The 27,555-nt window shown below is 51.3% G+C and overlaps 1 protein-coding gene across 2 annotated transcripts in view; it reads left to right on the top strand.

The window, feature by feature from the left end:
- Window positions 1-27,555, top strand: part of SMU1 (SMU1 DNA replication regulator and spliceosomal factor) — a 133,162-nt gene that overhangs the window by 40,455 nt on the left and 65,152 nt on the right. For both annotated transcript variants that reach the window (XM_029604061.1, XM_029604066.1), the window contains one exon: window positions 14,273-14,401. In XM_029604061.1, the coding sequence (XP_029459921.1) occupies window positions 14,273-14,401 (129 nt within the window). The remainder of the gene's footprint in view (window positions 1-14,272; window positions 14,402-27,555) is intronic.

Below are 27,555 nucleotides of genomic sequence, written 5' to 3'. Positions count from 1 at the left end.
ATCGAGCGTGGCGGTGAAGGTAATCACCCTCCCCCCGCAGCCGGAGACCACCCGGGTCGCAGCCGGGAAGCGCCGAAGACAAGGTAAGGCGTATATCTTTACTTGTTGGTCTCCGAGGAAGCGAGGATTAGCGGAGTCTGCCTACTTGGCAACCCGCCAAGGAGGTCGCCATTTTGCCTGCCTGCTCGCCGTCGCCTTTTGCCCTGGTTCGTCGTCGCGCTCTAGCACTCAGGCCAGACTGAGCGCACAGGCGAAGGGCGTATATGTTAGGCGCCCGAAAATACTTGGGCGCATATTCGATAGGCATGCATTGAAGTCACCTTGATTCATGTTGAACACTACGCGCCTGTTGATAGGCGCACACTGTTAGGCGCCTGTTGATAGGCGCACACTGTTAGGCGCCCGTTGATAGGCGCACACTGTTAGACGCCCGTTGCCAGGCGCCCGTTGCCAGGCGCATGTTGATAGGCGCCCGTTGCTAAGCGCCCGTTGCTAAGCGCCCGTTCAGAGGCGCACGTTCATAGGCGCCAGCCGATAAGCGCACGTGGACAAGCACATATTGGTAGGCGCACATCTTTTGCGCATATTACAAAGCGTAGACGCCAGCTGGGGGGGAGATAACAGACGAGATGGAGCGTAAGAGAGCCCATGCGACAGCAGAGCCAGCACCTCCAGACTCAGGCATAAGAGCTCTAAGCCTCTGCTCAGCATGCAACCTCAGGGCTACACAGAGCGAGGAAGCAGACTCCCTATGTGCCCAATGTGAAGAGGCCCTGGGAGTTCCAGGCCAGGACCGGTCGCAGGTCAGCGTACTTGCCAGTTCCTCAGGGAACACCCCGGACCTAGCAGGCCACGGTGAGCAGCCAGGGAACCCAAGAGACCTGGTGCCCCTAAGGCCAGATCCTGCTTCGCTCTCCTGGGTGGAATTGTTCAAGGGGATTCATGCCTTTGTCACAATGCAGTCTGCTCCCCGAACAGGTCCATATGTACCGGATGACCCGGCCCCTGGACCCTCAAGGCCTAGGCACGGCCACTCGCCACCTGGAAGCCCCACTTATGGCGATTCAGATTGTTCTGAGGAAGACGACGAGCCCCCCGAGTAGGGAGAACTGCCCTCGGGGATTGAACCATATTGGACAATAAGGTGCTTCTTTCTGAAAGAGGATCTCCCAGGCCTGGTCTCTCAATGCCTGTCTGAACTGGATATCCTGGGCCATGACACCCCAGGGGAACCTAGAATGAATCCCCTGTTAGAGGGCCTGCGCCAAACGGCTCACCATTTTCCCCTCCTACAAGCAAGCAACACAGCAGCTCATCGATTTAGAATGGAATGCGCCGGAGGCCTCATTCAAAGGGGGTCGGGCCTTGTCTGGCATGTACCCCTTAGACCCGGCAACCAAGGAGCTGCTGGCGTGCCCCAAGGTAGACGCCATAGTTAGCGCAATTGTGAAGCGCACCACCATTCTGGTGGGGGGGGGGGGCGGCCCTCAAGGATACACATGACCGGCGCATGGACTCCATTCTGAAACAAGCCTTTGAGGTGGTAGCCATGTCCCTACGAATTGCGACCTGCTGCACCGTGGTGACGCGTTCCTGTTTATCACAGGCTAGGAACAACACCCCGGGAGAAGAGATGGAATCAGCTCTCTCGTTCCTCACTGATGCAGCCTCCGACCTAGTCCGTACGGCAGCCAAGGGAGTGTCATCCTCAGTGGCAGCCAGGAGACAGCTCTGGCTACGTAGTTGGTCGGCCGACTCCTCCTCCAAGACACGTCTCACGAGAAGGCCCTTTAAGGGATCCCTCCTGTTCGGCAGCAACCTCGAGAAACTGGCCAATAAATGGGGCGCCTCTCCATTACCCCGTCTACCAGAAGACAGGTCAAGGAGGAGCCAGCGCCCCTTTCCTAGGCCATCCAGAGGTAGAAACTCTCAGCGCTTCAACCCTTACAGGGCTCGCTACCAAGCACCTCGTTCTCAGGCCAGGAACCAGTCCTTTCGGACTAAGCACAACAAGAGGAGAACCGGCTCGGGTTCCGGTCCCGGCCGCACCCCACAATGACAATCAGCCGACCCATCCGGGGGTAGCAGCCATAGGGGGCAGGCTAACCCTCTTCTACCGCAGGTGGGTCGAGATTACCTCGGACCAGTGGGTCCTCGCCATCATCCGAGAAGGGTATTACCTGGACTTTCTTCGGCTCCCGCCGGACAGGTTTGTGGAATCTCCTTGTTCACCCCTCAAGAGGGCGGCACTAGAAGTTACCTTGCGGAGGCTCCTGTCCCTAAAAGCCATAATCCCAGTGCCTGCAGGGGAGATAAATTCTGGGCATTATTCCATTTATTTCATAGTACCCAAGAAGGAGGGCACTTTCAGGCCCGTCCTGGACTTCAAGTCAGTCAGCCGACACCTACGGGTCCCCAGCTTTCGCATGGAAACTCTGCGGTCTGTCAAAAATGCAGTACAGCCAGGGAAGTTTCTCACATCCCTAGATCTGTCGGAAGCCTACTTGCATATCCAAATCTATCGGGATCACCAGCGCTATTTACGCTTCAAAGTCCTGACCCAACACTTCCAGTTCCGAGCTTTACCCTTTGGGTTAGCCACCGTGCCTCGGACCTTTACCAAGGTCATAGTAGTAGTGGCGGCGTCCCTCAGGAAGGAAGGAATCCTCGTCCATCCCTACCTGGACGATTGGCTGATCAGGGCGAAGTCACCGGAGGAGAGCCACCAGGCAACCAACAGAGTTATAGCTCTTCTGGAAAGCCTAGGATGGGTAGTAAACTTGAACAAGAGTTCCCTACAGCCTTCTCAGTCGCTGGAATACCTAGGAGTCCAATTCGACACCCAGGAAGACAAGGTCAGTCTGACCGCCAAGAGGAGAGCAAAGCTCCGGAATCGTCTGCAGGCCCTGCTGAGCGCCACCCGGCCCACAGCTTGGGATTACCTACAGGTCCTCGGCCTTATGGCATCCACTCTGGAGGTGATACCATGGGCGCGGGCTCATATGAGACCATTACAACGCGCCCTCCTATCTCGGTGGAGCCCACGATCACAGAACTACACCGTACACCTACCTCTACCAGCCAGAGTGCGGAATCAGATACGGTGGTGGTTGCAGCCCGGCCACATGAGCCGGGGGTCAAGAATGTCCTCCCCAACCTGGACCCTGCTCACTACAGATGCCAGCCTGAACGGATGGGGAGCACACTACGAAGAACTCACCGCCCAAGGACGGTGGAACAGAGAAGAGTCGGGGTGGAACATCAACCGACTAGAGGCACGGGCAGTCAGGATAGCATGCCTGTGATTTGCCCACAGACTCCGAAACAGAGCGGTCAGAGTGATGTCGGACAACGCCACCACAGTGGCATACATCAACCGACAGGGCGGAACCAGAAGCCGACAGGTATCCCTAGAAATAGCTCCCCTGATGTCTTGGGCAGAAGCAAATCTACAGGACATCTCCGCCATCCACATCGCCAGGAAGGACAACACCACGGCAGACTTCCTCAGCAGAGAAAGCCTAAATCCGGGGGAATGGCAGCTGTTGCCCACAGCTTTCCAGATGATTGTGGATCAGTGGGGGACGCCGGGCATGGACCTACTAGCGGACAGGTCCAACGCTCAAGTACCCAGATATTTCAGCCGCAGGCGGGATCCTCTATCCCAGGGGATCGATGCCCTGGTACAGCCATGGCCTCAGGGGATCCTGCTATATGCCTTTCCTCCATGGCCCCTGCTGGGCGCCATTATCATTTTGGATTTCCTGCAAGATGGACTTCAGAAGGGTCTGTCCCTCAATTCCATCAAGGTTCAAGTGGCAGCGCTATCCTGCTAAGGTCCCCGGAGTGACGGCAACAGCATTGCCACACACCCAGACGTTTCACGTTTCCTGAAAGGAGTCAAACACATTCGCCCGCCACTGAAGTGGCCAGTGCCCCTGTGGAACCTCAACCTAGTTTTGGAATTTCTAGCGGGACCCGCCTTCAGGCCCCTTCGAGGCCTGTCCCTCCGTTTGTTAACCTTGAAGATGGTGTTCCTGCTGGCCGTATGCTCAGCACGCCGCATCTCAGAGCTACAAGCGCTGTCCTGCCGTGATCCGTTTCTCAGAATCACTCCAGAAGCTATCCATCTTCGCACGGTTCCTTCCTTCTTACCCAAAGTAGTCTCACACTTCCACCTCAACCAAACCATATCCTTGCCTACCACGGAAGGTTTGAAGAAGTCGGAAGAAGGTCGAATACTTGCCATCTCGATATCGGCAGGCTGCTGTCCAGATACCTGGAAATGTCAGAAGCAGTACGTAAGACGGACCACTTGTTCGTCCTTCACAGCGGGAAGAAGCAAGGGGAAGCGGCCTCACGGGCAACCATCGCCCGCTGGATCAAAGAAGTTATCAAGGCAGCCTATGTAGAAGCGGGAAAACCACCACCTCTACGGGTCAAGGCTCACTCTACCAGAGCGCAAGCGGTTAGAAACTAGGATGCTGTCGCCTGCAGAGATATGTAAAGCGGCGACGTGGTCCTCCCTCCATACCTTCTCCAGATTCTACCGTCTGGACGTCCAGGCCAGGGAGGACACAGCATTTGCGAGGGCAATCCTGAACGGACCTCGGGCAGCCTCCCACCCAGTCCGGGAGTAGCTTTTGTACATCCCACTTGTTTTGAGTCCATCTGCTACACGCTAGGAAATGTAGAGATTACTTACCTGATAATCTCGTTTTCCTTAGTGTATGTAGATGGACTCAGCATACCGCCTAGCTGCCGGTATACATGGGGATTCACCGACTCACGGTAAGCCATGTTTTCTTATATAGGGCATCCACCCTGCCGGGTGTCGACGCCTTCCGGTTGAGAACACTAGTGGTCTCCAGCTACTATCAATCGGTCAGGGTAATCCTGTCCATTTAATCGATCGGTCAGTTACACATATATCCATAAAGCTTTTGCAAGGAAGATTACTGAATTGCTGCACTTCCTGCGGGGGTATATGTACCTGTGCTGACGTCAGATCTGTCTCCAACTGCTAGCACGAGCACACTGTACCCACTTGTTTTGAGTCCATCTGCATACACTAAGGAAAACGAGATTATCAGGTAAGTAATCTCTACATTTTTCCTTTAACGGCAAGCTCTTGTAAGAGGATGACCTGGAGCAGATAATGAAGCATCTGGGAGAATCCAAGGTGCAGGTGCATATCTTGCCAGAAGACAGGTCTAAGAGCTTTTTTTTCGGGTCCTCACAGGCAAATCACGGCCAGAGCTCAAGCCTGGGGAGAGGCACCTCCCTAAGTCAACCCAGGTCCAGATGCAGGCGGAGTAAGATCTTTTGCACTGTAATTACCGGTAGGATGGCCTACTCGACAGTTGCCATCAGAGGGTACTTCAAGCTGTTTTTGTGAAGAGTGGGGCCGAAATTAACATGGGCCAGTGGGTCCTAAAGGTATTAAAGATGGCTACGAGTTTTTTAATTTGCTCGTCTGGTTCAAGATGCTTAGGTGATTTTAACTTGTGCTTCTCCAGCCAAGAGGGTCACCGTTCAGGAGATGCTAGATTGCTTCTGGCAACAGGAGGCCTTAGAGCCTGTTCCCCTAGAGGAGCAATGAACATGTTGTTCCCTGTACGTACCAGGATCAGGACCGAAAAAGCAGGAGGGTAGGCTATCTAAAAAAGCCGTTTGAGCAAACAATGGAGGTTAGACGCCAAAGAAATGTCTAAGTACAATTTTTATTGAAATGGAGACCAATAGTTTATGTATGTGCCCGACTCAGGCCAGAGTTTCGCCCCCACCGGGGCTGCCTCAGGGGCTTATATATGATGTTGAACAAAAAGATGAATATCATTGACATTCACCGAGTAGGTGGAGATCGAGTGCACTCAACATTAACGCTGAAAGCATCTGACCACTAGATCAGTATATGCTAACATTTGTGAATGTCAATGATATTCATCTTTTTGTTCAACATCATAGATAAGCCCCTGAGGCAGCCCCGGTGGGGGCGAAACTCTGGCCTGAGTCGGGCACATACGTAAACTATTGGTCTCCATTTCAATAAAAATTGTACTTGGACATTTCTTTGGCCTACTTACCAGGATCAGTCCAGACTGCTGGCTTGTGTCTCCCTTCCAGCAAGTTTGGCCTTTCTAGCTTAGTCAAAGGCTTATTAGCATATTACCATCAGGTTGGAGCACCAGCAGTTTCTGAAGTTTTTTATTTTAGGGATCATTTTCTGTTTTTTAGCCTTCCCATTCGGTATCACACAACTTTGCCAAGGTGATAACAGTTGGGGCAACATCCCTACATCAGGATCATGTGCTGGTGCATCTGTTTGGATGATTGGCTCTGCCAAGTGAAGTCAGGCAATCTCTGGTGGCAGTTGGTCAGAACATGCTGAGGTGGTTGATGTCTTGAGGCTGAATGGTGAATCTAGTAAAGTCTAGTTTCCAATCAAACCCTGGAGGGTCGGGGGCTTTGTTTGACAGGGTCAGATTCCACACCTGTTGGGGCTTCCATAACTACCTGTGAGTCCTGGGTCTGTAGTATCGCCCTTGGAATTGGTGCCTTAGCAGTTGTGTATCTGCAGCCTCTTTGGAGGGCTCTTCTCTCCCAGTGGAATCCATGGTTGGAGGAGTTTTATCTTCCACTTCTGCATAGACCAGTCTGGAGTGTAGTGGTTGCGGTCTACATCATCCAGCAGGGAGGAACCCAGCCTCTGGTGGTGGCTCAGGAGGCCCGGCGGTTGATTCTCCTGGTAGAGCCAAAGGACGCCCAGGGCTTGGTTCTCTGGGCAGAGTATCATTTGAAGACAATTCAGCTAGAACATTGCCCAGGGTAGGCAATGTTCTAGCTGAATTTCTCCATTAGAGAAAATTAGACCCTGGGTAGGAAGACACTATGTCTCATTCACCAGAGATGAGGATATTCCCCATATGGACTTATTGGCGTCCAGGCAAAACTCCAAAGTGGCTTGGTTTTACAACTGCCGAGGTGAACACGGTGCAGAAGGTTCGACGCTCTAGTTCTACCATGGCCTCAAGGAACATAAGAACATAAGAAATTGCCATGCTGGGTCAGACCAAGGGTCCATCAAGCCCAGCATCCTGTTTCCAACAGAGGCCAAAACCAGGCCACAAGAACCTGGCAATTACCCAAACACTAAGAAGATCCCATGCTACTGATGCAATTAATTGATCACTAACCAACCTCTTTCCCTTTTTAATCAATTCACCAACTTAAACGTTTTCAAGGGAAACCGTGTCTTCCCTCCTTGGCCTCTGTTGGTCAAGGTGTTACGCCAGGTAGTACAGCATTCAGGCAGTGTAATTCTCATAGCTCTGGAGTTGCCTCGTCAGCAGATCTGCTCAACATGGCCATAGACTGACTGACGAGATTCTATCTCCTATCTTTGCCAGTCCTGGGGATCAGTCTGACCCACACCAGGACAATTTTGATGATGTTGAGATTCAGCTTGTCAACTGAGCATCCCTTTCCTGCACCCACTGCCAGCACTTTTTTAAATTGTTTTTCCTAGCGTGTAGTAGATGGACCCAGGACCAATGGGTATAATGTGCTCCTGATAGCAGTTGGAGACTGAGTCAGATTTCAATCTGACGTCAGCACTACATATACCCGTGCACGAGGCTCTGTTCTTCAGTTTTTTCCGTCTCCATAGCAGTTCGGGACTTCACACACGCTTGCACAGTGTTACAAAAACCAAACTCCAAATTCAAAGAAAGAAAGAGAGAATCTTACCTACAGACGAGCCCCTCTCTCCTGCGGTGATACTTAAGGGTCCTATCCCCAGTCGAGAATTCCCGAGGTGATTTCAGAGTCCCGGCGTGGACTTAGCCCCCCGGTGAAGGGAGCGGCTGAGAGGCAACCTCGGTCCGATCGCCGACCCGGCATGAACTTAGCCCCCTGAAAAGGGAGCGGCTGAAAGGCAAGCGGGTGGCAAGACCGAGTGTGGCAGTGAATGGTATTCCCCTCTCCCCCCGCAGCCGGAGACTACCCAGCAAGAGACCGGGAAACGCCGGGACAAGGTAAGGTAGAAAACGTTTTTCTAAGTGTCTGGTCTCCGAGGCTCAGATAACTGCTCAGATCATCCCTCCAGCGTCTGTCTAATCGGGTTGAGCAGCCCCGTCAGGACTAGACCCCCATCCGGCTAGAGGGTCCTCCCACGTGGAGACCCACCGGGGGGGGGGGGGGGGGGTTGCCATCTTGCCCGCGTGATCGCGGGCGCCATTTCCCCCCCTTAGTCGCCGCTTGTCCGCACAACTGAGCCGTGTGCACAGCAGCGAGCCAGGCGCATAAAAGACTTTGGGCGCACAGGGCCGCATGTAAATACGCTGGGCACACAGCGATGCGCACAAAGGGGACAGAGCACAACTAGACAACTAGGCCCGTGCGCACAGCCACGCGCGCATCTTCCGTTCCTAGGCACACAACATAGGCGAACCCGGAATGCATAACCAGGCCTCTCGGCACACGCATCTGTACAAGATACACGCGCAAATCATGGCACCGCCGTCCAAGACAGCTAAAGGCCCAGTCCACTGCCCGGCATGCCACCTGAGAGCTGCACAGCCCGAGGTGACCTCCGCTCTGTGCCTGTTGTGCGAAGAAGCTCGGGGGGAGCTGAGACAAGGTCCCCCTCAGCCTGTAGAGGACTCCAAATCTACCAGCGAGACTACCCTGAACCTCTCTATTCCTGACTCTGCCCCCCCCCCCTCAGTGGGGGCCCTCTGGGAGCGCCGCAGGACCCAATGCGGTCTCAGGCAACTTCACTGGGTAGGATTCTTCGCAGAACTACAATCCTACATCCACGCACAGACAGGACCACCAATGGCACAACCACAGCCACCACCAGTGGCCCAGAACCTCCCAGGGCCCTCCCGGCCTCCACCAGATGTGCCGCCCCTGGACAAATACCTCCCCTCAGGGACACAGATTCGGAGGAGAACCAGAACCCTAGAACAAGGGGAACTCCCTCCAGGAACGGAACCGCATCGCACCATGACGTGCTTCTTCCCAAAGAATTACCCAAAGAATTACCAGATCTCGTAGCCACGAGTCTGAAGGCATTGGCCATTCTGGTCACATGCAACACAACAGAGTCCAAGGCGAGCCACGTCCTGGCCGAGCTCCGCCAAACCTCACGCTATTTCCCTACGCTACAGGCTGTACACCAACTGATCGACCTGGAATGGGACGCCCCAGAGGCCACCTTCAAGGGGGTCGAGCCCTAGAAGCTCTCTACCCCTACCCTGACCACGAAAACTCCTGAGGTTTCCCAAGGTCGACGCCTTGGTCTGCGCCACCACAAAGCGCACCACCATACCAGTCGAGGGTGGAGCTTCCCTCAAGGATGCCAAGACAGGCGGCAGGAATCCATCCTCAAGCAGTCTTACGATGTATCAGCTATGACCCTACAGATCGCTGCTTGCTGTGCCGTGGTATCACGCGCCTGCCTGGCAATGACCTGGGACGCAACTACACCAATCGAGGCATTTGACCCGGCAATATCATTCCTCACGGGTGCGCACCTCAGACCTGGTGCACAACTCAGCCAGGAGCCTCTCGTCCATAGTGGCAGCCAGAAGACAGCTCTGGTTCCGAAGCTGGTCAGCCGCGTGTCCTCTAAGACGAGGCTCACGAGAATGCCCTTTAGAGGATCACTCCTCTTCGGAAGCGACCTGGACAAACTAGCCGACAAATGGGGCGAGTCCCCAGTACCCCGTCTACCGGAGAACAGGAACAAGAGAAACCAACGCCCCTCTCTCCGGGCACCCAAGGGCAGAGGATCCCAGCATTATAGACCATACAAAAACACTTACCAAACCCCCCACCCCGCTGGCAAGGGGCAGTCTTTACGGAACAGACACAACAAAAGAGGAGCCGGCTCAGGACCAGGCCCCAGCCGCAACACGCAATGAGAATCATCAGAACCATCTACAGGAAGAGATCATAGTGGGCAGGCTTGCCCTTTTCTACCAAAGATGGGTCGAGATAACGTCGGACAATTGGGTTCTATGCTTCATCCAAGAGGGATACTACCTGGACTTCCACAGCATCCCTCTGGACAAGTTTGTGATTTCTCCGTGCCACGACTCCTCCAAGAGGAAGGCAGCAGAAACCACATTATCAAAATTACTTGCCCTAAAGGCAATAACACAGGTGCCTCCGCACCAACAAAATTCGGGGCACTATTCCATCTACTTCATCGTGCCCAAGAAAGAGGGAACATTTCGGCCCATACTGGACCTCAACCATCAATCGCTACCTTGACGGTATCCCGCTTCCGCATGGAAACCCTGCATGCGGTCATAAAGGCAGTACACCCGGGAGAATTCCTGACCTCCCTGGATCTGACAGCCTATCTTCACATATCGATCCATCGCGCCCACCAGCGTTTCCTACGCTTCGCGATATTGGGCCATCATTACCAGTTCTAGGCCCTACCGTTCGGGCTGGCTACGGCTCCACGAACGTTCACCAAGATCATGGTGGTAGTAGCGGCAGCACTGAGGAAAGAGGGAATCCTCGTGCATATATCCCTGGACGATTGGCTGATCAGAACATAATCGCCAGAGGAAAGCCAGCAGGCAATCACCAGAGTCAAGGAACTACTGCAGAACCTCGGGTGAGTCATCAACACACCCAAGTGCCACCTGCAGCCCTCCCAATGCCTGGAATACCTGGGAGTCCGGTTCAACACCAAAGGGAACAAAGTCATCCTTCCCCTTACAAGGAAAAGGAGATTGATAGAACAACTATGAGCATTGTTGAATTCCACTCTCCCCTCTGCATGGGACTATCTCCAAGTCCTCGGACTCATGGCATCAACCATAGAAGTCCCGTGGGCAAGGGCCCACAAGCGGCCCCTACAACACTCCCTACTGTCTCGATGGAACCCGAAGTCTCAAAACTACTCCGCCCCCCTCCGGCTACCGGCGAAGGTTCGGAACCAACTACAGTGGTGGCTACAAGAAGACCACCTGAGCGAGGGAACAATCCTATCCCCACCGGAATGGACCTTGCTCACCACGGACACAAGCTTGCGGGGATGGGGAGCCCACTACCAGGAACGAATGGCTCAAGGGCAATGGAACGAAGAAGAGTTGGCATGGAACATAAACTGACTGGAAGACCGAGCAGTCAGTCTAGCCTGCCTTCGGCTCAGCCACAGACTCTAGGGAAAATCAATCAGAGTCTTGTCGGACAACGCCACAACAGTGGCCTACATCAACTGCCAGGGGGGAAACAGGAACCAGCAGGTGTCCCTGGAATTAGAACACCTAATGACGTGTGCAGAATCAAACCTACAAGGGATATCAGCTGCCCACATCGCGGGAAAAGACAACGTCACTGCAGACTACCTCAGCAGAGAGAGTCTGGATCCAGGGGAATGGACACTGTCGACATCAACCTTCCAGCAGATAGTAAACCACTGGGGAACACCAGCCATGGATCTTCTGGCAACCGGGTCCAACGCCCTGGTTCCCAAGTTCTTCAGCCGAAGAATGGAACCGATGTCCCAGGGAATCGACGCCCTCGTCCAGACCTGGCCTCAGGAGGATCTGCTGTGTACGCCTTCCCTCCATGGCCGCTACTGGGCGGAATCATCCACAAGATAGAACACCACAGAGGGCTGGTACTTCTGGTGGCCCCGGACTGGCCAAGAAGGCCGGGTATGCAGATATGCGAAGACTTCTGGCGGGAAACCCTCTATGCCTATCTCCACACAGGGATCTACTCCAGCAAGGACCAAACCTCCACAAAGACCCAACAAGATTCTCGCTTACGGTCTGGCTATTGAGAGGTCTCGCCTGAAAAAGAGTGGATACTCAGGGACCAGTTGATTGACACAACTGCTCCGAGCGCGCAAGTTCTCCACCTCCTTAACATACATACGAGTATGGAGAATATTCGAAGCCTGGTGCGAGAACCACGACATCCTTCCACAGACAGTCAAAATCTCCATGATCCTGGAATTTCTGCAGGACGGCGTGAACAAAAGGTTGTCTCTCAACTCCATCAAGGTACAACTGGCCGCCCTGGCCAGCTTCAGACCCAGGGTGGATGGCAACAGCCTAGAGGCCATCCCAGACGTCTCCCGCTTCCTAAAAGGAGTCAAGCACATTCGACCTCCTCTAAAGTGGCCGATACCCCTATGGAATCTCAATCTAATGTTAGACTTCGTAGCGGGAGCCTCATTCAGACCAACTCACAGTCTGTCCCTACGGCTTCTGACCTTGAAGACGGCGTTCCTCGTGGCAATTTGCTCAGCCTGTCGAATCTCCGAACTTCAAGCACTGTCATGCCGGGAGTCGTTCCTCAGATTCATGCCGGGATCCATACAGCTGCGCACTGTACCCTCCTTCCTGCCAAAGGTGGTTTCTCACTTCCATTTAAACCAAACCATCTCGCTGCCATCTCCAGTTGAGCATAAGGACTCAGACAGCCTTCTTCGTCACCTGTACATCGGCAGACTCCTAGTCCGATACCTGGAAAGATCGGAGCCTGTACGAAAGACGGACCATCTGTTCGTTCTTCACAGCGAAAAGAAGCAAGGGGAAGCGGCCTTGCGGGCAACCATTGCCTGCTGGATCAAAGAAGTAATCAAGGCGGCCTACGTAGAGGCACTCAAGCCCCCGCCCCTCCAAGTTAAGGCCCATTCCACAAGGGCCCGGGCAGCGTCCTGGACAGAAACCAAGATGCTGTCACCCGCAGAGATCTGTCAGGCAGCAACATGGTCCTCCATCCACACCTTCTCGAGATTCTATCGCCTGGATGTTCAGGCCAAGGAGGACACAGCATTCGCAAAGGCAGTACTAAACGGGCCATGGGCAGCCTCCCGCCCAGTTCATCCCATTGGTCCTGAGTCCATCTGCTACACGCTAGGAAATGGAGAAATTACTTACCTGATAATTTCATTTTCCTTAGTGTAGATAAATGGACTCAGCATTCCGCCTATGGGCTGCTTCGCAATCAAGAAGCCTCGAGGAACCTCCCCCCGAGTGCAACACAAGCATTGATAAGCCAACCCTTATTTCTACTTCAGACACCCATATTTCCAGGTGTCTGCGCTTCTCGGTTGAATGCCCTAGCGATCTCCCAGCTAGAAACCTCGTCATCCAATCTGAGTAATCAAGTTTCAGGTTAATCAAGTTAACCAAATTAATCAAAATTATCCAAACACACATATATCCATAATTGCTTTTCGAGGAGAAAAAAAGAACAGAGCCTCGTGCACGGGTATATGTAGTGCTGACGTCAGATTGAAATCTGACTCCGTCTCCAACTGCTATCAGGAGCACACTATACCCATTGGTCCTGAGTCCATCTGTCTACACTAAGGAAAATGAAATTATCAGGTAAGTAATTTATCCATTTTGAAAGATTTCTTCCTCCTACTTAATATCGCAACGATATTAAGTAGGAGGCTGTACAAAAAAGCATTTTTTTCTGCTTTTCTATACTACTTTTAGGAGTGCTCAGCAATTAATCCCTGCTCTCCATTTAATTTAAAAAAAAAAAAAAATACCTGCTCTGGGCAGGTGTTAATTTCTGAGCGCAAAAATATGCGTCTTAAAGACACACTTTTTTTTTTTTGCATCCGGAGTGAATAGCTAATAGCCTCATTTGCATGCATTTGCATGTGATGAGCGCTAGTAGTTTCACTCCGCTTTAGATGCGTGTTGTCGCTAATCCCCTTATTGCAAAAGGGGATTATCTAGCGCCTATACAACTTGCATCCAACTGTGGGTTATAATGTGCGCTCGGCTGAGCACACTATTGCATCTGCCCCAAAGCGTTTACTTGCTCAAGGGCGGGTTGGAGTATATTGGGATCTATGAAAGATTTTCTTAAAAATATATATCAAACTGTTTTTTCATCAGATATTCAAGGTGTTATGTTTCCAGCTGTTCTGGCTTTTATTAGGGAGCATATGAGTATATTCTGACAGAGCTAGCCTAAAGCATGGTGTCTGAGCAAGTACCCAAAATAGAAAAGAAAGCAGCCTTTTATTAACAAATTAGTATTCCTGTAAAAGTTGTAAATTTCTGTATTAGTATAACTGTGCTATACTACTACATGGGCATTTCAGCAAAAGTAGTCTTCTGACATCTTGTAATAAAATGCTACTTTTCAAATACTGCTGATTGCGGTCATTTACTCGTTGCCTTCTTGATTTATTGACCGTGCACAATGATTAGAATGCCATACATGTCAACCTCTTATTCAATTAAAACCATTATTTTCAACTTCTTTATAGGCATTGAAATGGCAGCAGCATCAGGGTCTACTCCCTCCTGGTATGACCATTGACTTGTTCAGAGGTAAAGCAGCTGTGAAAGATGTAGAGGAGGAGAAATTCCCTACACAACTAAGCAGACATATTAAGGTGGGATTTCAACAATTGTCTTTTTGCTTACTACATAGAAAACCTCATGGCAGGTTATATGGTCTTTTTCTATCTAGTGTGCCCATCCATGCCACCTGCTCAATTCTACAGTCCCTACCACTCCTTTAGAAATCCCCCTGTGTTCTATATGTTTTAAATTCAGAATCTATCCTTATCTCCATTACCTCCACTGGAAGGATGTTTCATGCATCCACCACCCTCTCTGTAAAAAAAAAAAAAAAAAAATTCCTTAGATTATTCCTTAGTCTACCCTGTTTCACCCTAATCTCATGACCCTTCATTCCAGAGTCTTCTTTTCATTGAAAGAAGCTTGCCTCTTGTGCATTGATACTCTGGAGGTATTTAAACATCTCTATTATACCCGCCCATCCTGCTTTTCCTCTAGGGTATACATGTATAGGTCTTTAAATCTGGCCCCATACCCTTTACAATGAAAATCACTGACCATATTAGTAGCCACTCTCTGAAACGACTCCATCTGGTTTATATCTATTTGAAGATGTGGTCTCCAAAATTATATACAGTATTTCAAATTAGGTTTCACCAGAGGAAATATTTTCTTTTAATTTACTGACCATTCCTCTCCATATGCACCCAAGCATATTTCTGGCCTTTGCTGTTACATTAGCCACCTGTTTGTATCTAATGATCTCAAGGTGGCCAATCACTTCTACATTCCACTCTTATTTCATGCATAGAATTTCACTCCCTATAAATATTGCATTGTTCAATCTCTCCCCTCTTCCAGCTCCAAGTTAATTTTCCCTGTTTTATTGTTTTATTGTAACTTTCTCACACCCTTCAATTGATTCTCTGTATTTAAAGTTCACAGTTCTATTGGGAATATTGTTATCACGTTACCTTATGCTTTTCACACATTGTTAATTGTAAACCGGGTTGATGTGATGCCAGTCATGAAACTCGGTATAACAAAAACAATAAATAAATAAATAAATAAACTGTATCTCTCCCTTGAGCTTTTGCAGACAAATGTATGATGCTGCATTTTTAGTATTAAATCTTTGCTGCCTGACTCTAGACCATTTCTCAAGCTTCACTAGAAATCTTCCTAGGTGTTTACCATGCTGTAGATTTTGGTATCATCTGCAAAAAGATAAATCTTCCCGAAAGTCCTTCTGCAATATCACTTATGAAACAATTGAAAAGTACTGATTCAAGGACTGATCTCTGTGGCACACCACTAATAACAGTCCCTTCTTTTGCATTTGGCGGTTCGCGGGACTCCCCCCACAAACTGCTACACTTATCTCCAGCCCCGAGTCACAGGTCTCCAGACGCCACCAAAGATCTCTGGGGAAGATGCTCGGCAGGTCCGACACGACATGTTGCAGGATGCTGCCAGCTCCTCACATGGCTGCCCCTAGGCGTGCATGTGCCTAACATAACACAACTTAAAAGGCCCACAGCAGGAAATCCCCCCCTTGGCGCCCTAGGATGATATCAGAAGCTTTGACCTATAAAAGGCCATTCCCTGTACGTACCCGGATCAGTCCAGACTGTGGGTTATGCCTCCCTTCCAGCATATGGAGACAGAGAAAAACTTGAAGAGCACCCTCTCTTAACCTGGTGTGCCGCCTGCATCCCCTCAGTATTTCTCTGTCTCCAGCAGATGGAGGTGGTGCAGTTTTGCCCTGTTCCTGGGTTTAAGACACTTTCCCTTTAAATAAAAAAAAAAAAAAAGCAGGTTTGAATTTCTCTTCAAGGAATCGAGCAAAGCAAAAAAAAAAAAAGTGAACTGAGACCAATTCCTCCCAGGGGGAGTAGGTAGGTCTTGCGGGGCTGTCCCCTCTCTGGTTGCAGGTGAGGGAGCTGGGGTTGGTTACCCCGCGGGGCTCCAGGCAGGTAAGGCGTCGGAGTAAGACACTGGTGGTCCGGTCCCTTTCCTCCCTACGCTGTTTAGCCCGACGAAAAAAAGAAAAATTCAAAATAACTTCTTTTGAAAGCAGCCTGGTTGTTTCCTTTTTTTATCGGCTGCTTTCCATACAGTTCCGGGCACAGTTCAGGTGCATTTTACTGAGCTCTGACTTCCTGCCGCTTCCCTCGCTGCCGTGCCATTTTTTTCGCTATGCCGCAGCCATCTTTGTGCACTGCCTGTGGAGAATCTTCAACCAGGCTCTCCCGAGCAGGCCTCTGCTCACAGTGCATGACAGGAGGGGAAGGCAGTTCTCTCTTGCCTGTGGAAGCACTTTCAAGCCCCGAGGTGCAGTTAAAAGATCAGCACCTTGGGGCCTCGGGCCGATCCGTTTCCCCTCAGAGCGGGAACGGCGGCCATTTCAAGCACTTTTCAAGAAGCTCAAGCCAGAGCAATGGAATCAGGAGAACTCCCACCCGATCTATCTCCTGGCTTTGCCAGTCCTGGGGATCAGTCTGATCCAGACCAGGATGATTTTGATGATGTGCCAGATCCCCCGGGGGAGGGGTGAGGCTGGCTCTAATAATTTTTCTTTGGACTTTGTGCTCCTCATGCACAAAGCCTTTTTGGCTTCCCAGTCTTCCCTGGGTTCCGCTGCTTTTTTGAGTTGTCCTTCTGAACCTCCTCCTGGACCACCCCACAAAGTGGCCAAGCGTCTGGATGCACCGGCTTCTCTGTGGATTGCTAAGTTGCGGGGTCCTTCTCCTGCATCTGGATCCGCTATCCCACAGGCTGCGGATGCGGGAGCTACTGGCGCACTGTCAACTTCCCCACGACTGGCATGGGCGGATCTGGGAAAGCAGAAGGTGGTCTGTCTTTTTCATAAGGATGAGTTGGACCCTCTGATTCCCTCAGTTTTGTCGGAGCTTGGAGTGGACCTTCCTCAGCATCCTCTCCCACAGGATTCCGTGGACCCGGTCCTAGTGTGGCTAAGGGCTCCCACCAAAGCTTTTCCTCTTCATCCCATGCTCCAGCAGTTGATGACACGGTAGTGGGATGTTCCAGATGCCAGCTTGAGAGTAGGTTGGGCTATGGATAAGTTATATCCCTGGACTGAAGCGTCTCTGGAGCTCTTAAGGTCCCCTAAGGTGGATGCTTCAGTTTCGGCTGTTACCAAAAGGACTACAATCCCAGTCGCAGGAGCAGCAGCACTCAAGGATCTTCAAGACAGGAAACTGGAAGTTCTCCTCAAGCGTATCTTCGACGTGTCCACTCTGGGCATACGAGTGGTGGTGTGTAGTAGCTACATGCTCCGGGCGAGTCTGAGCAGGCAGAATAGTTTGAAGCGGCAATAGCATATGGGGCTGATGCTCTAGATGACCTTCTCCGTACCTCATCTCGCACCACGTCTTCTGCTGTTTCAGCTAGGTGGCTCCTTTGACTGCATAACTGGTCAGCAGATGTGTCATCCAAAGCTCAGCTGGGTGCATTGCCTTTCAAAGGAAAATTTCTCTTTGGTGACGACTTGGAGAAATTGATTAAATCATTGGGAGAGAACAAAGTCCATAAACTCTTGGAGGACAGGCCAAGACCTTCCAGAAGTTTTCCTTCCACCCGCTCACGTTTCTGTGGCCAACAAAGATTTCGTCTCAGCAGACCACAGCCCCTTGTACAAAGACAGCCATCTACTAGGCCGCAGTCCTGGTTTTCCTCCTTTCGAGGGAGAAGACCCACTCATGACGGGTGCACCGCTCCAGCAGTTGCCTCCAAGACTTCTCAATGAGATACGGCAGGCCCATCCCTCGAATCCTCATGTGGGGGGGACGTTTATCCCAGTTTCACAAGGAATGGGCCAAAATAACCTCTGACCAGTGGGTTCTATGCATCATAGAACACAGCTACGCTTTGGAATTTGCTCAGCCGCTTCGAGATTTTTATCTCATATCCCCTTGCGGATCCCGTGCCAAGGTTCAAATCATCCAGCAGACTCTCAAGTGCCTTCTATCCGTAGGAGCGATAATTCCTGTCCCCCAGAACGAATGGAAGACGGGACGATACTCCATCTATTTTGTGGTTCCAAAAAAGGACGGTTCCTTCCGCCCTATTCTAGACCTGAAAAACGTAAACAAGGGTCTCAAGATACCACACTTCCATATGGAAACTCTTCGCTCAGTTATCGCGGCGTTACACAAAGGCGAGTTCTTGGCATCCCTGATGGAAGCATACTTACACATACCCATCCACGAAGACCATCAGAAATTTCTTCGCTTCATGATCCTGGGCAAGCATTTTCAGTTTTGCGCTCTGCCATTCGGTCTGGCCACGGCTCCCCGCACGTTCACCAAAGTTATTGTGGTGGTGGTGGCAGCAGCTCTGCGGAGACGAGGTCTGCTCATTTATCCATACCTGGACGACTGGCTCATCAGGGAGAAATCAAGGGACCTTTGTGTAGAAGCAGTCAGGACAGTAGTCAGTCTCCTGGAGTCGCTTGGGTGGGTAGTCAACCAACCCAAAAGCAAACTTGTGCCGTCTCAGTCGACGGATTTTCTGGGAGCCTGGTTCGATAGCGAATTAGGAAAGGTATTTCTTCCACCTGACTGCATAACCAAATTGACGGAACAAGTTTGTCGCTTGTTGTCACTCCCACTCCCCAAAGCCTTTGACTATCTACAGGTCCTCGGATCCATGGCATCCACCTTGGAGTTGGTCTCCTGTGCTTTTGCTCATATGAGACCATTATAACGAGCATTGCTTTCCCATTGGGATCGCAAGTCGGAGGAGTTCCAGTTCCCTCTACCGCTCACCAATCACGCAAGATCCAGTCTTGGATGGTGGCTTTGCCCCAAAATCTGTCACGTGGCATAGACCTCGAAATCCCATCTTGGATAGTGGTGACCATGGATGCCAGTCTCTCCGGCTGGGGGGCGGTCTGTCAGTCCCACTTGGTCCAAGGCCGCTGGTTGGAGGAGGAATCCAGCTGGTCGATCAATCGCCTGGAGACCAAGGCAGTCCGATTTAGCTCTGCGGCACTTCCTCCCTTTGATCTGCAATGAGGTAGTCCAAGTTCTTTCCGACAACACAACAATGGTAGCTTACATCAACCGTCAAGGCAGCACCAAGAGTTAAGCTGTAGCTGAAGAAGCAGAACAGATCATGGTCTGGGCAGAAAAGCATCTTGCTCTTCTGGCGGCGTCTCACATCGCCGGGACAGACAACGTACAGGCAGATTTCCTGAGTCGGAAGCACATAGATCCAGAGGAGTGGGAACTGTCCGACAGAACGATGGATGTTGTTTCTCACAGGTGGGGGTCTCCCCACATGGACTTGATGGTGATGCGTGACATTGCCAAGGCTCCTTGTTTCTTCAGTCACAGAAGGGATCATGGAGCAGAGGGAGTCAATGCGTTGGTACTTCCTTGGCCAACCACAATACTTCTATATGTGTTTCCTCCATGGCCCCTGGTGGGAAAAGTTTTCCACAGAATAGAGGTTCATCCAGGATCCGTGATCCTAGTCACACTGGAATGGCCCCGACGGCTGTGGTTTGTGGACCTAATCATTTTAGTGGTAGACGGGCCCCTGAGGCTAGGCCATCCTTCAAATCTGCTTCGTCAAGGTCCTATATTTTTCGACCAGGCAGATCGCTTTTGTCTAGCAGCTTGGCTTTTGAAAGGAGAAGATTAAGGAAGAAAGGTTACTCGGAGGAAGTCATTACTACACTACTCCAAGCCAGGAAAACATCTACCTCTCTGTCATATGTGAGGGTCTGCAAAATCTTCGAAACTTGGTGTCGAGATCGCGGTATCCTTCCCAGACAGACTTCTGTGGTTCATATTTTGGCGTTCTTGCAAAGCAGCTTATCAAAAGGCTTATCCTTTAATTCCCTCCATGTGCAAGTGGTAGCATTGGGTTCTCTTGTCGGCAGTTTGGTAGCATCCCATCCTGATGCAGTGCGTTTCCTCAAAGGAGTAAGGCATTTGAATCCACCTGTCCGTCCGATATGTCCATCCTGGAGTCTTAATTTGGTGCTTTGAGTTGTGTGATCTGCCTTTTGAGCCCCTTAAACAGGCCACTTTGAAGGACCTCATATTGAAAACTGTATTTTTGGTAGCTATCTGTTCAGCACGCAGGATCTCAGAGCTGCAGGTTCTTTCTTGTAGGGTGCTAAAGAGCTCCGTTGGTTAGATGTCAGACGATCTCTGTTAAGTTACTTGGAGGTCACAAATCCTTTCCAATCATTTGTTTGTCATGTGGAGTGGTCCCAAGAAGGGTAAAAAAAAAAAAGCTTCTAAACCAACAATTGCGCGATGGTTGAAAGAGGCTATTTCATCCGCTTACATTTGTAAAGGGCAACCAGTTCCTGAGGGTCTGAAAGCTCATTCAGTTCGCTCGCAAGCTGCTTCTTGGGCTGAATGTCAGCTAGTTTCGCCACAGGAAATTTGTCAGGCAGCTACATGGAAAACACTTCATACTTTTGCGCATCACTACTGCTTGGACGTTCAAGCTCCAGATGTCAGTAATTTTGGCAGTGGAGTTCTTCGCGCGGGACTCTCGTCATCCCACCCTACATAGGGAAGCTTTGGTACATCCCACAGTCTGGACTGATCCGGGTATGTACAGGGAAAAGAAAATTGGTTCTTACCTGCTAATTTTCGTTCGCCCAAAGAGGCTCCTATAGTCCGCGCTCATATAAAGTTTTTCATTGCAGAAAGCTAAGGAAGAAAACTACAGGTTGCTTTCATGTTCAAAGTTCTGTTGTTCTTAAATGTTCTGTTGTTCTTAAATGTTCACTTTTTGCTTGATTTGTAGTTATTACTGCTTGGATAATCTTTATACTGAGGGGATGCAGGTGGCACACAGAGTTAAGAGAGGGTGCTTTTCTTTGTCTCCATCTGCTGGAAGGGAGGCATAAACCACAGTCTGGACTGATCCGTGGTACTACAGGAACGAAAATTAGCAGGTAAGAACCAATTTTCTTTTTCTCGCCTAGACAACAGATCTCCTACAGTCCTTGAAGTATGAGTTGCCTCAGCATTCTCTACCTTTGTTCCTGTCTTCAGTTCCTGATCTTCATTCCTGTCTTCGGTTTTTATGGTCCTTGTCTCGTCTGTTAGTTCCCATGGTCAGTCTTCAGTTCCTCGGTTCTTCAGCGTGCCTTGCCCTCCTGTGTTGCCCCTCATCTTCCTGCCCTGCCTATCTGTCCCACCTTTCCTTGGACAGATACCCAGTATTGACCTCTGCTTGCTGCCTGCCTCCAACCTCTGCGTGCCTCCAGGACATCACCATATGCTGCCTGCCAGTGACCTGAGCCTGACTCTGACTTCGCTTGTTCATCCCAGCCTCCTCAATGGATTATCTGACTATCAGCAGAGGCCCCCTCCTAAGACCTGCTGGCCCCTGTACCCAAAGACTCAACCCGAAGTGAATCTCCAGCTTGGCCTCTGCCGCTTCCAGTTCTGCCAAACGATGCTGGGAACCTGCAGATTGTGCCAACTCCACCTCATTCCAAGGATCTATGCCCATTCACCTTCTCATCATTGAGCTCCATTTACCATTAACTTTTGTCACCCCTCAGTCAGGCCCTTTTAAGGCTCTTACCAAGGGTGCTCAATTTTTAAGTTTCCTGTGTGGAACCCAGTCAGAGACCTTATTGAAATCCGACTCTGGTCAAAGAAATCTAATTACTCTACCTCCATCGCTCTGGTCACCCATTCAAAGAAATTGATCAGATTTGTCTTAACAAAACCTACCTCCAATAAAACCATGCTAATTGGATCTTCTAATTCTTTGTATTCCAGAAACTGCTCTATCCTCTGTTTTAGCAGCAATTCTATTAATTTTCTCACCAGAGGTCAGATTAACAGGCTTGTAGTTCCCAACCTTCTTACTTCCACTTTTGTGAATAGGAACCACTTCCATCTGTCTCTGGAACTATTCCCAACTCTAAAGAAGCATTGAAAAGGTCATCCAGTGGAACTACCAGAACATCTCTGTTTTCTTAGTACCCTCAGAAGTATCCCGTGTGTCCCCCATCATTTTATCTACTTTTAATTTAGCTCCTCACAAATGCAGTCTTTTGAAAATTGTTTGAGGGTTACCTCATCTCTAATCCTTTTTATGTCTGTTTTCTGTGGTCCTTCCTGGCCCTTCTTCTGTGAACATCCAACAAAAATATCGGTTGAGCAATTTTTCTTTTATGTTATCAACCTCTGCCTTTTCCTCCCCTTTCTGTTTAACTATGTGCAGCTTGCCCTACACATAAACATTTCTGCTTTCCAGAGCAAATTCTTATTTTACATAGGAGTAAAGGAGTTACAAAGAGTGAGTCTGGAGTAAATGTGCTTTCCTAGCATGTAGCAGATGGACTCAGGACCAATGGGTATAGTGTGCTCCTGATAGCAGTTGGAGACGGAGTTAGATTTCAATCTGATGTCAGCACTACATATACCCATGCACGAGGCTCTGTTCCTCAGTTTTTTCCGTTTCCATAGCAGTTCGGGACTTCACACACGCTTGCACAGCGTTAGAAAACCAAACTCTAAATTCAAAGAAGAAAGAAAGAAAGAATCTTACCTACAGACGAGCCCCGTTCTCCTGTGGTAATACCTAAGGGTCCCTCCCTCAGTCGAGAATTCCTGAGGTGATTTCCGAGATCCTTCAGAGGTAAGCCTCGGTCCCAGCGTGGACTTAGCCCCCGGTGAAGGGAGCGGCTGAGAGGCAGCCTTGGTCCGGTTGCCAACCTGGCGTGGACTTAGCCTCCTGAAAAGGGAGCGGCTGAGAGGCAGCGGGTGCAAGACCGAGCACAGCGGTGAAGGTATTCCCCTCTTCCCCCCACAGCCGGAGACCACCCGACAAGAGACCGGGAAACGCCGAGACAAGGTAAGGTAGAAAACTTTTCTCTAAGTCTCTGGTCTCCGAGGCTCGATTAACCGCACAAATCGTCCCTCCGGCGTCTGTCTAATCTGGTTGAGCAGCCCCATCAGGGCTAGACCCTGATCCAGCTCGAGGGTCCTACCACGTGGAGACACTCCGGGAGGGGGGGGACACACCATCTTGCCCGCGTGGTCGCCGGCGACATTTCCCCCCTTAGTCGCCGCTTGTCCACACAACTGAGCCGGGCGCATAAAAGACTTGTGCGCACAGCGCCACGCGCATATACACCGGGCGCACAGCGACACTCACAAAGGGGACTCAGCGCACAACTAGGCCTGTGCGCACAGCCACGCACGCATCTTCCGTTCCTAGGCGCACAACTTAGGCGCTCCCAGAACGCATATTCTGGCCTCTCGGCACGCGCATCTGTACAACATACACCCGCAAATCATGGCACCGCTGTCCAAGACAGCTAAAGGCCCAGTCCTCTGCCCGGCATGCCACCTGAGAGCGGCACAGCCCGAGGTGACCTCCACCATGTGCCTGTTGTGCGAAGAAGCTCGGGGGAAGCCGAGACAAGGACCCCCCTCTGCCTGTAGAGGACTCCGGATCTACCAGCAAGACTATCCCGGACCTCTCTATTCCCGACTTTGCCCCCCTCAATGGAGGCCCTCGGGGAGCACCACCGGACCCAATGCGGTCTCAGGCAACTTCACTTGGGCGGGATTCTTCGCGGAAGTACAATCCTACATCCACGCACAGACAGGACCGCCAGTGGCCCAGGGCCCTCCCGGCCTCCACCAGATGAGCCGCCCCTGGACAAATACCTCCCCTCAGGGGACACAGGAACCAGAACCCCTAGAAGAAAGGAAACTCCCTCCAGGAACGGAACCGCATCGAACCATGATGCGCTTCTTCCCAAAAGACGAATTACCAGATCTCGTAGCCAGGAGTCTGAAGGCATTGGCCATTCCGGACACATGCAACACTGCAGAGTCCAAGGCGAGCCCCTTCCTGACCGGGCTCCGCCAAACCTCAAGCCATTTCCCTACGCTACAGGCCATACGACAACTGATCAACCTGGAATGGGATGCCCCAGAGGCCACCTTCAAGGGGGGTTGAACCATAGAAGCTCTCTACCCCTTGGACCCCGCGACGAAGGAACTCCTGAGGTTTCCAAAGGTCAACGCCTTGGTCTGCGCCACCACAAAGTGCACCACCATACCAGTAGAGGGTGGAGATTCCCTCAAGGATGCCAATGACAGACGGCAGAAATCCATCCTCAAGCAGTCTTACGATGTATCAGCTATGACCCTACAGATCACTGCTTGCTGTGCCGTGGTACCACGCGCCTGCCTGATGATGGCCAGGGTCGCAACTGCGCCAATCGAGGCATTAGACCGGGCAATATCATTCCTCACAGATGCAACCTCACACCTGGTGCGCACCTCAGCCAGGAGCCTCTCGTCCATGGTGGCAGCCAGAAGACAGCTCTGGCTCCGAAGCTGGTCAGCTGACATGTCCTCTAAGACTAGGCTCACGAGAATGCCCTTTAGAGGATCACTCCTTTTCGGAAGCGACCTGGACAAACTAGCCGACAAATGGGGCGAGTCTCCAGTACCCCCGTCTACCGGAGGACAGTAACAAGAGATACCAACGCCCCTCTCCCCGGGCACCCAAGAGCAGAGGATCCCAGCATTATAGACCATACAAAAACACTTACCAAGCCTCTCGCCCCGCCAGCAAGGAGCAGTCCTTTCGGAACAGACACAACAAAAGAGGAGCCGGCTCAGGACCAGGCCCCAGCCGCAGCACACAATGAGAATCAGCAGAACCATCTACAGGAAGAGATCATAGGGGGCAGGCTTGCCCTTTTTTACCAAAGATGGATCGAGATAACGTCGGACAATTGGGTTCTATCCATCATCCGAGAGAGATACTACCTGGAATTCCGCAGCATCCCTCTGGACAAGTTTGTGATTTCTCCGTGCCACGACTCTTCCAAGAGGAAGGCAGCGGAAACCACACTATCAAAACTACTTGTCCTAAAGGCAATAACACAGGTGCCTCTGCACCAACAAAATTCGGGGCACTATTCCATCTACTTCATCGTGCCCAAGAAAGAGGGAACATTTCGGCCCATACTGGACCTCAACCATCAATCGCTCCCCGAATGTTCACCAAGATCATGGTGGTAGTGGCGGCAGCCTGAGGAAAGAGGGAATCCTCATGCATATATACCTGGACGATTGACTGATCAGAGCGAAATCGCCAGAGGAAAGCCAGCAGGCAACCATCAGAGTCAAAGAACTACTGCAGAACCTCGGGTGGGTCATCAACACACCCAAGAGCCACTTGCTGCACTCCCAATGCCTGGAATACCTGGGAGTCCGGTTCGACACCAAAGGGAACAAAGTCACCCTTCCCCTACAAGGAAAAGGAGATTGATGGAACAACTACGAGCATTGTTGAATTTCACTCTCCCCTCTGCATGGGACTATCTCCAAGACCTCGGACTCATGGCATAAACCATAGAAGTCGTCCCGTGGGCAAGGGCCCACATGCGGCCCCTACAACGCTCCCTACTGTCTTGATGGAACCCGATGTCTCAAAACTATCCCGCCCCTTCCAGCTACCAGCGAAAGTTCAGAACCAACTACAATGGTGGCTACAAGAAGACCACCTGAGTGAGGGAACAATCCTATCCCCACCGGAATGGACCTTGCTCACCACGGACGCAAGCCTGCGGGGATGGGGAGCCCACTGCCAGGAGCGAACGGCTCAAGGGCAATGGAACATAAACCGCCTGAAAGCCCGAGCAGTCAGATTAGCCTGCCTACGGTTCAGCCACAGACTCCGGGGCAAATCAGTCAGTCATGTCGGACAACGCCACAACTGTGGCCCACATCAACTGCCAGGGGGGAACCAGGAACCAGCAGGTGTCCCTGGAATTAGAACACCTAATGACGTGTGCAGAATCAAACCTACAAGTGATATCAGCTGCCCACATCGCGGGAAAAGACAACGTCACTGCAGACTACCTCAGCAGAGAGAGTCTGGATCCAGGGGAATGGACACTGTCGACATCAGCCTTCCAGCAGATAGTAAACCACTGGGGAACACCAGCCATGGACCTTCTGGCAACCGGGTCCAATGCCCTGGTTCCCAAGCTCTTCAGCTGAAGACGGGAACCGATGTCCCAGGGAATTGACGCCCTCGTCCAGACCTGGCCTCAGGAGGATCTACTAAACACCTTCCCTCCATGGCCACTACTAGGCGGAATCATCCGCAAGATAGAACACCACAGAGGGCTGATACTTCTAGTGGCTCCAGAGTGGCCAAGAAGGCCGTTGTACGCAGATATGCGAAGACTTCTGGCGGGAAACCCTCTATGCCTACCTCCACACAGGGATCTACTCCAGCAAGGACCGAACCTCCACGAAGACCCAACAAGATTCTCGCTTACGGTCTGGACGTTGAGAGGTCTCGCCTGAAAAAGAGTGGATACTCAGGACCAGTGATTGACACACTGCTCCGAGTGCGCAAGTTCTCCACCTCCTTAACACACATATGAGTATGGAGAATATTCGAAGCCTGGTGCGAGGACCACGACATCGACATCCTTCCACGGACAGTCAAAATCCCCATGATCCTGGAATTTCTGCAGGTCGGCGTGAACAAAGGGTTGTCTCTCAACTACATCAAGGTACAACTGGCCGCCCTGGCCAGCTTCAAACCCAGGGTGGACGGCAACAGCCTAGCGGCCCACGCAGACATCTCCCACTTCTTAAAAAGGGTCAAGTACATTCGACCATCTCTAAAGTGGCCGATACCCCTATGGAATCTCAATCTGGTGTTAGACTCCCTAGCAGGAGCCTCGTTCAGACCAACTCGCAGTCTGTCCCTATGGCTCCTCACCTTGAAGACTGCATTCCTTGTGGTAATTTGCTCAGCCCGTCGAATCTCTGAACGTCAAGCACTATCGTGGCGGGAGGCGTTCCTCAGATTCACGCCGAGATCCATACAGCTGCGCACTGTACCCTCCTTCCTGCCAAAGTGGTTTCTCACTTCCATTTAAACCAAATCATCTCGCTGCCATCTCCAGTTGAGCATAAGGACTCAGAAGACTCACGCCTTCTTCGCCACCTGAACGTCTGCAGTCTCCTAGTACGACACCTGGAAAGATCGGAGCCTGTACGAAAGACGGACCATCTGTTCGTTCTTCACAGCGGGAAGATGCAAGGGGAAACGGCCTTGCGGGCAACCATCACCCGTTGGATCAAAGAAGTAATCAAGGCGGCCTACGTAGAGGCAGGCAAGCCCCTGCCCTACAAGTTAAGGCCCATTCCACAAGGGCCCAGGCAGCGTCCTGGGCAGAAACCAAGAT

Source organism: Rhinatrema bivittatum, chromosome 1 (assembly GCF_901001135.1).
Source record: "Rhinatrema bivittatum chromosome 1, aRhiBiv1.1, whole genome shotgun sequence".
Classification (NCBI taxonomy): Eukaryota; Metazoa; Chordata; class Amphibia; order Gymnophiona; family Rhinatrematidae; genus Rhinatrema; species Rhinatrema bivittatum.
This window is presented reverse-complemented; position numbering and strand designations above follow the sequence as displayed.